Below are 13,174 nucleotides of genomic sequence, written 5' to 3' on the forward strand. Positions count from 1 at the left end.
GTATTTTCCATGACATGTGGACCCTCAAATAGAACAGCAAAGTAAAAAACAAACATTCAGCTAGGCAAGTTGTTGTATGTTGAGATGTAAAATCAAAACTAAGATGTGTTTGGAATTGCAGTATGTATTCACTTTGATAATTTAGAAAGTAAGCTAGGCATAGCCACAAGAAATAAAGGTGCTGCAGCACCCCCTAAAAAATCTATATGAAAAAAAAAAAGTGAAGTACCAGTCAAAAGTTTGGACGCACCTACTCATTCAAGGGGTTTTCTTTATTTGTACTATTTTCTACATTGTAGAATAATAGTGAAGACATCAAAACTATGAAATAACACATCATGGAATCATGTAGTAACCAAAAAAGATATAGAAAATATATTTTGAATTGTTTTTGAGATTCTTCAAAGTAGCCACCCGTTGCCTTTGACAGCTTTGCACACTCTTAGCATTCGTTCAACCAGCCTCGCCTGGAATGCTTTTCCAACAGTCTTGAAGGAATTCCCACATATGCTGAGCACTTGTTGGCAGCTTTTCCTTGAATCTGAGGTCCAAATTATCCCAAACCATCTCAATTGGATTGAGGTCAGGTGATTGTGGAGGCCAGGTCATCTGATGCAGCACTCCATCACTCTCCTTACACGGACTGAAGGTGTGTTTTGGGGCCATTGTCCTGTTAAAAAACAAATGATAGTCCCACTAAACGCAAAGCAGATGAGATGGTGTATCACTGCAGAATGCTGTGGTAGCCATTCTGGTTAAGTGTGCCTTGAATTTGAAATAAATCAGTGTCACCAGCAAAGCATCCACACACCTCCTCCTCCATGCTTCATGGTGGGAACCAAACATGCGGAGATCATCCGTTCACCTACTCACAAAGACACGGAGGTTGAAACCAAAAATCTCAAATTTAGACTCATCAAAGGACAGATTTCCACCGGTCTAATGTCCATTGCACGTGTTTCTTGGCCCAAGCAAGACTCTTCTTATTGGTGTACTTTAGTAGTGGTTTCTTTGCAGCAATTCGACCATAAAGGCCTGATTCATGCAGTCTCTTCAGAACAGTTGATGTTGAGATGTGTCTGTGAAGCATTTATTTGGGCTGCAATCTGAGATGTGGTTTACTCTCATGAACTTATCCTCTGCAGCAGAGGTAACTTTGCGTCTTCCTTTCCTATTATTATTCCTATTCCTTTCCCTCATGAGAGCCAGTTACATCAGAGCGGTTTTTGTTACTGCACTTGAAACTTTCAAAGTTCTTGAAATTTTCCAGATCGACTGACCTTCATGTCTTAAAGTAATGATGGGACTGCTGTTTCTCTTTGCGTATTTGAGCTGTTCTTGCCTAATATGGACTTGGTCTTTTACCAAATAGGGCTATTTTCTGTATACCCACCCCTACCTTGTCACAACACAACTGATTGACTCAAACGCATTAAGAAGGGGGAAAAAATCCACAAATTAACTTTTAACAAGGCACACCTGTTAATTGAAATGCATTCCAGGTGACCTCATGAAGCTGGTTGAGAGAATGTAAAGTGTGCAAATCTGTCATGAAGAATCTCCATAAAAATATACTTTGATTTGTTTAACACTTTTTTTGGTTACTACAGTACATGATTCCATGTGTTATTTCATAGTTTTGATGTCTTCACTATTATTCTACAATGTAGGAAGTGTAACAGTATAATTTTAAACCGTCCCCTCGCCCATACCCGGGCGCAAACCAGGGACCTTCTGCACACATCAACAACTCACCCTCGAAGCATCGTTACCCATCGCTCCACAAAAGCCGCGGCCCTTGCAGAGCAAGGGGAACTACTACTTCAAGGTCTCAGAGCAAGTGACGTCACTGATTGAAAGCTAGCCGTTTCACATCCGTTACACTCACCCCCCTTTTGACCTTCCTCCTTTTTCCGCAGCAACCAGTAATCCGGGTCAACAGCATCAATGTAACTGTACAAATTTAGACCGTCCCCTCGCCCATACCCGGGCGCGAACCACAAAAGCCGCGGCCCTTGCAGAGCAAGGGGAACTACTACTTCAAGGTCTCAGAGCAAGTGACGTCACTGATTGAAACGCTATTTAGCGCCCACGCTAACTAAGCTAGCCGTTTCACATCCGTTACAGAAGCAACACTGATTGACAATACATTTCACATGCTGTTGTGCAAATGGAATAGACAAAAGGTGGGAATTATAGGCATTTAGCAAGACACCCCCAGTAAAGGAGTGGTTCTGCAGGTGGGGACCACAGACCACCTATCAGTTCCTATGCTTCCTGACTGATGTTTTGATCACTTTGAATGCTGGCGGTGCTTTCACTCTAGTGGTAGCATGAGACGGAGTCTACAACCCACACAAGTGGCTCAGGTAGTGCAGCTCATCCAGGATGGCACATCAATGCGAGATGTGGGAAGAAGGTTTGCTGTGTCTGTCTGCGTAGTGTCCAGAGCATGGAGGCGCTACCAGGAGACAGGCCAGTACATCAGGAGACGTGGAGGAGGCCGTAGGAAGGCAACAACCCAGCAGCAGGACCGCTACCTCTGCCTTTGTGCAAGGAGCACTGCCAGAGCCCTGCAAAATGACCTCCAGCAGGCCACAAATGTGCATGTGTCTGCTCAAACGGTCAGAAACAGACTCCATGAGGGTGGTATGAGGGTCCGACGTCCACAGGTGGGGGTTGTGCTTACAGCCCAACACCGTGCAGGACGTTTGGCATTTGCCAGAGAACACCAAGATTGGCAAATTCGCCACGGGTGCCCTGTGCTCTTCACAGATGAAAGCATGTTCACACTGAGCACATGTGACAGACGTGACAGTCTGGAGACGCCGTGGAGAACGTTCTGCTGCCTGCAACATCCTCCAGCATGACCGGTTTGGCGGTGGGTCAGTCATGGTGTGGGGTGGCATTTCTTTGGGGGGCCTCCATGTGCTCACCAGAGGTAGCCTGACTGCCGTTAGGTACCAAGATGAGATCCTCAGACCCCTTGTGAGACCATATGCTGGTGCGGTTGGCCCTGGGTTCCTCCTAATGCAAGACAATGCTACACCTCATGTGGCTAGTGTGTCAGCAGTTCCTGCAAGAGGAAGGCATTGATGCTATGGACTGGCCCGCCCGTTCCCCAGACCTGAATCCAATTGAGCACATCTGGGACATCATGTCTCGCTCCATCCACCTGTTGCACCACAGACTGTCCAAGAGTTGGCGGATGCTTTAGTCCAGGTCTGGGAGGAGATCCCTCAGGAGACCATCCGCCACCTCATCAGGAGCATGCCCAGGCGTTGTAGGGAGGTCATACAGGCACGTGGAGGCCACACACACTACTGAGCCTCATTTTGACTTGTTGTAAGGACATTACATCAAAGTTGGATCAGCCTGTAGTGTGGTTTTGTGTGACTCCAAATCCAGCCCTCCATGGGTTGATACATTTGATTTCCATTGATAATTTTTGTGTGATTTTGTTGTCAGCACATTCAACTATGTAAAGAAAAAAGTATTTAATAAGAATATTTCATTCAGATCTAGGATGTGTTATTTTAGTGTTCCCTTTATTTTTTTTGACAAAAAAGTAGTGCAGTGGGCCTTTTACTAGTCCTGTATTGGCGGACCAATATAGCCTTCTGTAGCACAGCCCCAAAATGTTTTTCATTGCCGCAATACATCTGTTAATTGCATAAATCATGCATGCATTGGATTGCAATGCTGGTAAAATCATCCAGTCCAGTTTAATTTATTACAGTGTAGACTATACCAAGTGTAGGCTATGACATGTGGTCAGCGGCCGATCAAAATAGTGGCACAAAGTCTGCAGGGGGTACAGATTAGTTGTCTATGCATTTTAAAAGGAAAAGGTTCCTGATGTAAAATATAGGGGATTGAAACTGAGGTAACCCCTATAAGATCTTCAAAGAACCCCTTTAATGGATCCTCAAATAACCTTGTAGTGAAATACATAACAATAACATTATTTTAGTTCCCAGTGTATATGCTTTTAGTGTCAAAGCAGAATTAAAATATGATGTAAACTCCTCTGGCGTATTGATGTTCTCCTTACCCATAGCCAGAATGAATCCGCAAAATATGTAATTATACAGATTATTAACAAAACATGCACACAACAGTATTCATACCTTGGTTTTTGTGGTAAATGTGAATGGAAAAAACACTTTTCATACACATACCGTGTCCATAATGTGGAGGCCTATGGGATATTCACTGAAGAGGTAAGGGAGAAGAATGCTAAATGTGATCTGCATAACATACCAATAGATATACCTTTGTATGCCTCCTCCTCTGTATAGCTGCAGACAGACAAAAGTGAGTAGTTCAGTCATCTACACCCAATATAGCTAGCCTTCAACATATTCTTATAGCTTACATTTTCTAACTTCTTTGTGGATTGAGATCCACTGAATTGTGTCCATTTTCTGTTTTAGAAAGATTTGCACACGTAAGATAGATGGTATCATAAAACAATAATATAGATCATACAAGGGACAAACCTTACACTCTAAAAAATAAAAAGCTTCCTGGAGTATCCTTTAGGGGTTCTTCAAATTTAAACTGTGGGGGAACCCCTATAAGATTAACAAAGAACCCTTTAAAGGGTTCTTCACAGAACCCTTTTTAATGGATCCTCGAAGAACCTTTCAGGGTACATTATTTAACTACCCCCTATAATTTTTAGTATTGTTAGTAGTAATAATAATACACATAATATTTTAGTTGTCAGTGTTTATGATTTTAGTGGCAAAGCAGAATAAAAATATCCAAATATGAGGTAAACTCCCAGCAGAGCCCCAAGTCCAATGGGTATATCCTCTAGCATGTTGATGTTTTCTGTATCCATGGCCAGAATTATTTTGCAGTGGATGGTGACCAAGCGGGTTCCCTGTCTTATTCAGAGGTGTCGGGAGGGTGACATCTGTGAATCCCAAAAACAGTATTTATATAGACGATTAACAAAAACATGCACACGACCGTATTCATACCTTGGTTTTTGTGGTAAATGTGAATGAAAAGTTTTGATAATGGTTCATACACATACCTTGTCCATAATGTAGAGGCCTATGGGATATTCATGGGAGAGTTAAGGGAGGATGGTAAATCTTATCTGCATAACATACCTTTGTATGCCTTGTCTTTATACCTGCAGAGACAAACGTGAGTAGTTCAGTCATCTGCACCCAATATAGCTAGCCTTCAACATGCTCTTATAGCATACATCTTACCTCTATTGATTGATATCCATGGAATTGTCTAATTTCAGTCAGAAAGATTTGCATATAAAAACAGATGGTATCATCATAAAACAATATCAATTTAGATCATACAAGGGACAAACCTTACCTTAAATTGAGATCTTAATATTGTTCAGTTAAGTGCCTTCACCTGCTGTCCTTTCAAATCCAAATGTTTCAGTTGGGCAGTTAGGTTCCTGCAAGAACCCCCACCAACTAAGGTGGTTCCTTGATGAACCCCACCTACTATTGGGTTCTCGGAATAACCTTTTGGGGGCAGTTTTCAGTGCCAAGTATCTTAAGGTTCTTCGAAGAACTATGAGGATCTTAGAAGAACCGTTGTTGAACCACTAATTTTTAAGTGTGATGCGGTTGCATTTTGGCTTCTGCCCAGATGGATGAAGCCAGCCACCGGTTACAGACCTAACACAGATCTTACTTGCAGTGGTGTGGTGCAAATTATTTTTGTTATTTGACCATGCCGGTCATTTATGAACATCTTGGCCATGTTCTGTTATAATCTCCACCCGGCACAGCCAGAAGAGGACTGGCCACCCCTCATAGCTTGGTTCCTCTCTAGTTTTCTTCCTAGGTTTTGGCCTTTCTAGGGAGTTTTTCCTAGCCACTGTGCTTCTACACCTGCATTGCTTGCTGTTTGGGGTTTTAGGCTGGGTTTCTGTACAGCACTTTGAGATATCAGCTGATGTACGAAGGGCTATATAAATACATTTGATTTGATTTTTTAGATGAGGGAGCACAGAAAATGTAAATGCCATTATTTCCTCAATCAAAATTTGTACCGAAAGACCGTCCTATGGGTTTTCACTCCAACCCGTTGTAACTCACCCATTTCATTTTATAAACCAGCTAATTATTAGAATCAACTGCACTAGATTAGGGTTAGCATGAAAATGTACATCCTGTACCATCCTGATAGTTCTCCAGGAACAGGGTTGGAGATATAAAATATGCCTAAAACACATCCTCCAATTGTATCGTTTGCCTATGTTCACACATATTGTCTCAAGAAAATGTTATATTTTCAATACCCTCAAACACCAAATTAGGCATACCTAATTTCAAAATAGGCCATGATCACTGGCAATCGTGAATGATAATTATTCACGTTTTACCGATGAAACTGCATCTGCATGCCTATCATTTGATTGATTTCAATACGTTTCATGGGAATAGCCTATGCATTTCCATCTTCTTGAACTACTGTTTCGTGAGTTACAGCAGATGACGTTAAATATTTGCCTTTCTTGTATATTGTTTCAATCAAAGCATACAATATATACTGCATTGTGGCTCAGTTTTGGCGCATGATATATATATATATATATATATATTATTTTATTATTCAGCTTCAGCTAACCATCCTAACATTTCATTCGAAATTAGATGTTTTGGGGTTTTAGGCCTGCTATGCTATTCAGTTGTTATATAAAATACTAACTAATCGTTGTGTGACCTTGCAAGACATTGATTCAGCTTTGATCTAACTTTACTAAACCAGCACCATAGTGAGAAGTGATATTCTATTCGTAATAATAAGTGATGAGTAGGACTATTAGTCATAGGACACAGATCTTGATGAGATATTTTAAATGAGGAGTGCCCTTAGTTGTTCAAAAAGGACAGCGCTAAATAAACTGATTTGATTAGCTGGAACACATGGTTGCAATATACCCGTCACAGAATAAAAGAAAACAGAAGGCCGAACTATCAATTTATATAATTGATTTGCTTAGATTTAATCAAATCAATTGACCAAGTTGTGAACATAAGTCATTACTACGTAGAATTGCAGAAAATTCATTTTAAAACAGCCATAAAAAAATCAAGCTTTTGGTGTGGTGTATTCATGCATCTCAAACTATAACCTAAATGTATTATTTCTTCCAACTTGTCCCAATTAACATTTCCAATTAAATCATCCTGACATAGCCTACCCTAACTGGCCCTGCGTCTCAGCCAATAGTCAATATAGGCTAAAGATTCCAAGCAGGGCTACCGCAACTTCCAGAGAAGGTGAGGCTCTTAGGCTTTACGGTGGCCACTGGTTTGGGTGTCCTCGGCAGAATGGTGTCACTGTAACCAAGTGGTCACATATCGTTCAGGGTTCCACTGCGCAAGAGCAGGTTGGTGGAGTGTTATGAACATCAAGGCACAGGTAAAAAAAAAACAATCTCAACGTTCTATTGTTGTCAAATCTCCAATGGGCCTCTGCAGTGCACACATGTAACCTACAGATCATCATCATTCGCCAGAGAGAATACAGGGAAGAATGGAGGGGGAAAAAAAGATAGTGATAGACATAATGTTAGCAGTGTGATTAGGTTTAAAATCAGATTTTAAGAGAAATTGTATTAATCCTGTATGTGGGGGTTTATGACTGTGGCAACTGGTGACGACCCTGGTACCCAGGCTAAAATAACACTGGCAGTCCAACCGCTTTTAAATTTGGAGTCTTGCAGACAAATCAAATAAGACTGAGTGAAAAACAACTATTTTTGCAAGTATTAACAATTTAAATCGAGTTAGATTAAATATACTAAATGTTTTATAATTACATTTACATTAAAAGCAAGCACACACTTATACACACATACAGTATCTACTCCAATAAAAGCTGCTCTGCCTCCTCAAGAGCCTTCTCCGTTTCTTCAACTTCCAAGGAGAAATTATCCCTCTCCTGCACGAGATGCTCCCGAGCCTCCATGAGATCCTTCATGGACTTTTGAACTTCCTGGAAATTAACAAACAATGACCATTTCAACAAGCTCTAGCTTGAACAGACTTACCAGAGGTTCCCGATGGGCAAGTGCCTTTGAGAGCTTAATGTCTTAAGCTCTCAAAGGCACTTGCCCATCGGGAATACACACAGGATTAATTATGCTTATGTCAAAGATAATGAACTTACTGTTAGTTGTGCACTTTGTTCTGTTGCCATGTCACCAAATGTCCACAGTTCACTTAACAGATCCCGGGATATATTCTGCATCATAGGAGATTTTAAAAATGAGGTCTACATCCATAAAAATAAATCACTACATACAATTACAAAGCCAGATTCGTGCAAACAAGTAACATTTGAGTCTAAAGGCATTTTCACACAGATTTGTGCTATAGTTCGAATCAGAGTTTGATTATTTGATACATTGTATTTTTTCCCCCATTTGGTCTGGTTGGTTTCACAATGCCAAGTGTCAATGCCATGCAAGTCATTTGTTTATTGGACAAAAATGCTCACCTTAAATCCATCTATGATTATCATGAAGCTCACTTGTGCGTCCCAATCTTCAAATTACTTTCATATGGGGGAGAAAAAAAACGCAATAGCCACTAACTGCAATGTGAATAGGATATATTCAGTAGCCTATATCGCCGGTATAGCCCCCCCCGTCTCCTCTAACCTGCATCGAATGCACTCAAATGCGCTGCAGAGTGCGGATAGATTCACAACAGTCCAAACGAACTGAACTAAGGGAGTAAACGCACCAAAGTTGGAAAAAATGTACCAAACAAATCTGGTGTGAAAGCCTCCTAAGTAATAACAGACTGTTCAACGATATTGATGAAAAAACAAGTGAAAGTCCTTACCACCACCACTCGTTGTTGATCCTCATTTTGCGGTGCAGATTCTCCAATTCTCTCTCCCAAAACTGAGAAATAAAGTCATAAAACTAATTAGGTGTCCCCTTTAATCTTTGGATTAATTGTCAGAGTAGAGAACACACGATTTTGTATGGGTTCAAATTCTACAGCAAGCTAGCTAAACGACTTGCATATCGTAAACCGTCTCAAATAGAACCCAGTTCTATTTTAATGGCTGGCTACAAACGTAACGTGGCCAGTCTAGTCAGGATGTAATGATTACCTGGATCAATATTTCCAGCGACTAGTAGCGCATGGCAGTCCTTCAGATGTTTCTTGATGTCGGCATTGGTTCCTTGGAGGTCACTGTATTGTTGCTCCAGCTGGGCGACTTTTAGCTGCAAAATGAAATGAAAAGAGACAATGAGTGCACAAGATAGCCCTGAACAGAAGAGATAACATTGCACTCTTCTCGAGACGTTCCATTCAACAGCCCATAGAGAAAACCTAGTGCAGTTATGCTCACATATACGTTTGGAAAGTAGTGAATCATCCCTTTAACAAACTTACCTGTGTTTCTAAATTGTTTTTCTGCAGTTCCTCATTGGCTTCCACTAAAAGTTGATTCTGACCCTTCAGTTCTGACTGCTGCTGTCCATGTCTGGTGGAAGCTCTATCAAAAGACAGAATACTAGGAGCATTTTTTTATTAGCAATTGTATTTCTCCCAAATGTAAAAAAAGGTTAAAAGGGAAATCTTACCCTTTATGCATTTTGGCTACAAAATTATTTCTGGAAAAAAAGAGAAAGCTAGTGGGTCTTAAAATGCCCAAACAATTAGATAGCCAGTTATCTCCCCTTTGTTAAATGAAAGTTTCCTTGGTACGTTCTCTTTGTGAGGCTTAGAAATAGCTGTTTTTGGAACTAAACTGAAGTCTGGATGGATGTCGCTTTGAATTCGTATTTATTGGCAGCGCTCTTCATTTCTGCAGCACTGCCATCAGGTCACACACCTGAAATAGAAGAAATATCAAATGAAGACAATCCAGATTCTTGCTAGTTATGTTTTTGCCAAATGACAAACACCTTGAAAAAGGGGCTTGAACTGAGGTGCGAATGCAGGAACTGAAGTGTAGGAAACTAATTACTTCAACTAACTCTGTCCGCATCTAGTAATTTAATGCCATCATAAAAAAAAACATTTAAAAAGCAACTTTGTGATAAATATACTGAACAAAAATATAAAACAACAATTTCAATTTTAGCAAATCAAAGTTTATTTGTCACGTGCGCTGAATTTAATTTTACCCCTTTTTCTCCCCAATTTCTTGTCTCATCGCTACAACTCCCGTACGGGCTCGGGAGAGACGAAGGTCATGCGTCCTCCAATATACAACCCAACCAAGCCGCACTGCTTCTTAACACAGCACGCATCCAACCCGGAAGCCAGCCGCACCAATGTGTCGGAGGAAACACCGTGCACCTGGCAACCTTGGTTAGCGTGCACTGCGCCCGGCCCGCCACAGGAGTCGCTGGTGCGCAATGAGACAAGGATATCCCTCCCGGCCAAGCCCTCCCTAACCCGGACGACGCTAGGCCAATTGTGCGTCGCCCCACACGGACCTCCCGGCCGGTTGCGACAGAGCCTGGGCGCGAACCCAGGGTCTCTGGTGGCACAGCTTGTTAGTCTGGCACCACCCGGCCAGGTCTCTGACCTCCTCCCTATAGGCTGTCTCGTCGTTGATCACTGTTGTGTCGTCAGCAAACTTAATGATGGTGTTGGAGTTGTGCCTGGCCATGCAGTCGTGGGTGAACAGGGAGTACAGGAGGGGACTGAGCACGCACCCCTGGGGAGCTCCAGTGTTGAGGATCAGTGTGGCAAATGTGTTGCTACCTACCCTCACCACCTGGGGGCGGCCTGTCAAGATTCAGTTGCAGAGGGAGGTGTTTAGTCCCAGGTTCCTTAGCTTAGTGGTGAGCTTTGAGGGTACTATGGTGTTGAACGCTGAGCTGTGGTCAATGAATAGCATTCTCACATAGGTGTTCCTTTTGTCCAGGTGGGAAAGGGCAGTGTGTAGTGCAATAGAGATTGCATCATCTGTGGATCTGTTTGGGCAGTATAAGGTTATAAAGTTACAGTTCATATAAGGAAATAAATTCATTAGGCCCTAATCTATGCATTTCACATGACTGGGAATATACATATGCATCTGTTGGCCACAGATACCTTAAAAAAAAATCAGTCAGTATCTGGTGTGACCACCATTTGCCTCCTGCAGCACGACATCTCCTTCGCATAGAGTTGATCAGGCTGTTGGTTGTGGCCTGTGAAATGTTTCTCACTCCTCTTCAATGGCTGTGCGAAGTTGCTGGATATTGGCGGGAACTGGAACATGCTGTTATACACGTCAATCCAGAGCATTCCGAACATGCTCAGCGGGTAACATGTCTGGTGTATGCAGGCCATCGAAGAAATGGGACATTTTCAGCTTCCAGGAATTGGGTACAGATATTTGTGACATGTGGCCATGCATAATCATGCTGAACGAGGTGATGGCAGCAGATGAATGGCATGAGGTGATGGCAGCGGTCAATGGGCCTCAGGATCACGCCAAGGTATCTCTGTACATTCAAATTGCTATCGATAAAATGCAATTGTTTTTGTTCTCTGTAACTTATGCCTGCATATTCCATAACCCCACCGCCTCCATGGGAAACTGTTCGCTCACACGATGCCATACATGTGGTCTGCGGTTGTGAGGCCGGTTGGACGTACTGAAAACGACTGAAACAACGTTGGAGGCAGCTTATGGTAGAGAAATTAACATTCAATAATCTGGCAACAGCTCTGGTGGACATTCCTGCAGTCAGCATGCCAATTGCACACTCCCTTAAAAACCTGACAATGTGTTGTGTGACAGAACTGTACATTTTAAAGTTACCTTTTATTGTCCACAGCACAAGGTGCACCTGTGTAATGATCATGCTGTTTTGTTGGTTATTTTTACCCCATTTTTCTCCCTAATTTCATGATTACGATCTTGTCTCATTGCTGCAACTCCCCAAAGGCTTGGAAGAGGCGACGGTCGAGTCATACATCCTCCGAAACATGACCCTCGAAGCCACGCTTCTTAACATGTCGGCGTAAACGCTGTTCAACTGACGACCGAAGTCCGCCACTAGGAGTCGCTAGAGCGCAAAGAGCCAAGTAAAGCCCACCAGGTCAAACCCTCCCCTATGTGCGCCACCCTATGGGACTCCAGGTCACGGCCGGTTGTGACACAGCCTGGGATCAAACCACAGGGCTGTAGTGACGGCGCAACACTTTAATACATGTCCATTAGACCGCTGCACCGCGATCAAGCTGTTTAATCAGCTTCTTGATATGCCACACCTGTCAGGTGGATGGATTATCTTCGCAAAGGAGAAACGCTCAGTAACATCTGTACACCAAATTTGAGAGAAATAAACGTTTGTGCATTTTGGGGATCTTTTGTCAGCTCATGAAACTAACACTTTACATGTTGCGTTTATTTTTGTTCAGTAACGTCATATATTGACAGTCCTAACATTAGGTCTATGTTATCTACATAACTAGTTAATACACTTGCTAACGTTAGTGGCTCAATTCTTAGGGTATCTTGGCTACAGCTAGCTAGCAAGCTCACGACACGCTTCCTTCACCGTGAAGTTTAGTCCGCTAACGTTAACTATCATCAGCATCAAGGAGAAGTAGTAAGGTAGCTAACTCTCATTTACACCTCCACACCCACAGAATAAAACAATACTTAGTGGATAATTATTCCGACGTATCCAATTAGCAATAAAACAACGCTTCCTTACCGTGTACTGTACTCAATGACAAAACCAAAGAACCTCACTTTTTGAAAATAGCCCAAAGATTTGAAAAAAAAATTGAAAATTGTGTGAACGTCACTTCCGTACCACTTGGTTTCAACACCAGTTATTTATTTTTTACCTTACCAAAATATTTTACAGTAAAATAATCTTGCTTCTCAGATAAAAAGTATCCCCCTTTAAAAATGAAATTGTATTCGACACATATAAGGTGCAGAAAAATGAGTATGTGCTAGCCGTGCAGTTCATTAATCAATATCAATATTAATGACACAAGAGTCAAGTCAAAAATAACAAGTAATAGAAGATGTAGTAGGAGTAGTAATAGTGGACTGTATTTACACGGTATTTACAAATATAGAGTGGGTGGTGGCTTGATCATGGAGTAGAGTAAATTACATATAATATAACAGCACTGTTGACTGTGTGTGAGAGAGTTCTGAGTGCGTGCTTGTGCGTGTGAGTTTATGGGTTTGT

General features: G+C 41.9%; 1 protein-coding gene across 2 annotated transcripts; it reads right to left on the reverse strand.

The window, feature by feature from the left end:
* Nucleotides 1-6,937: 6,937 nt before the first annotated feature.
* Nucleotides 6,938-12,800, reverse strand: LOC110529682. 2 transcript variants are annotated; one of them, XM_021612114.2, is made up of 7 exons: nt 12,683-12,800; nt 9,602-9,852; nt 9,411-9,531; nt 9,124-9,238; nt 8,847-8,908; nt 8,167-8,241; nt 6,938-7,992 (listed from the first exon to the last, which is right to left on the reverse strand). In XM_021612114.2, the coding sequence occupies exons 2-7, from the start codon at nt 9,610-9,612 to the stop codon at nt 7,861-7,863; spliced, it is 516 nt and encodes a 171-aa protein (XP_021467789.1). In that variant the 5' UTR covers nt 9,613-9,852; nt 12,683-12,800; the 3' UTR covers nt 6,938-7,860. The 2 variants fall into 2 exon arrangements, with proteins under 2 accessions (XP_021467789.1, XP_021467790.1); XM_021612115.2 differs by having other exon boundaries at nt 9,411-9,513; nt 12,683-12,799.
* Between the last annotated feature and the right edge of the window lie 374 nt (nt 12,801-13,174).

This window comes from Oncorhynchus mykiss, chromosome 8, assembly GCF_013265735.2.
Source record: "Oncorhynchus mykiss isolate Arlee chromosome 8, USDA_OmykA_1.1, whole genome shotgun sequence".
Taxonomy (NCBI): Eukaryota; Metazoa; Chordata; class Actinopteri; order Salmoniformes; family Salmonidae; genus Oncorhynchus; species Oncorhynchus mykiss.

Excerpts from the sequence above, each read along its gene's own strand:
- LOC110529682 (XM_021612114.2), bottom strand. Across the intron at positions 9,239-9,410 it reads AAAACAATTTAGAAACACAG|CTAAAAGTCGCCCAGCTGGA; the intron begins GTAAGTTTGTTA and ends TTCATTTTGCAG. Across the intron at positions 8,242-8,846 it reads ATCAACAACGAGTGGTGGTG|AATATATCCCGGGATCTGTT; the intron begins GTAAGGACTTTC and ends CCTATGATGCAG.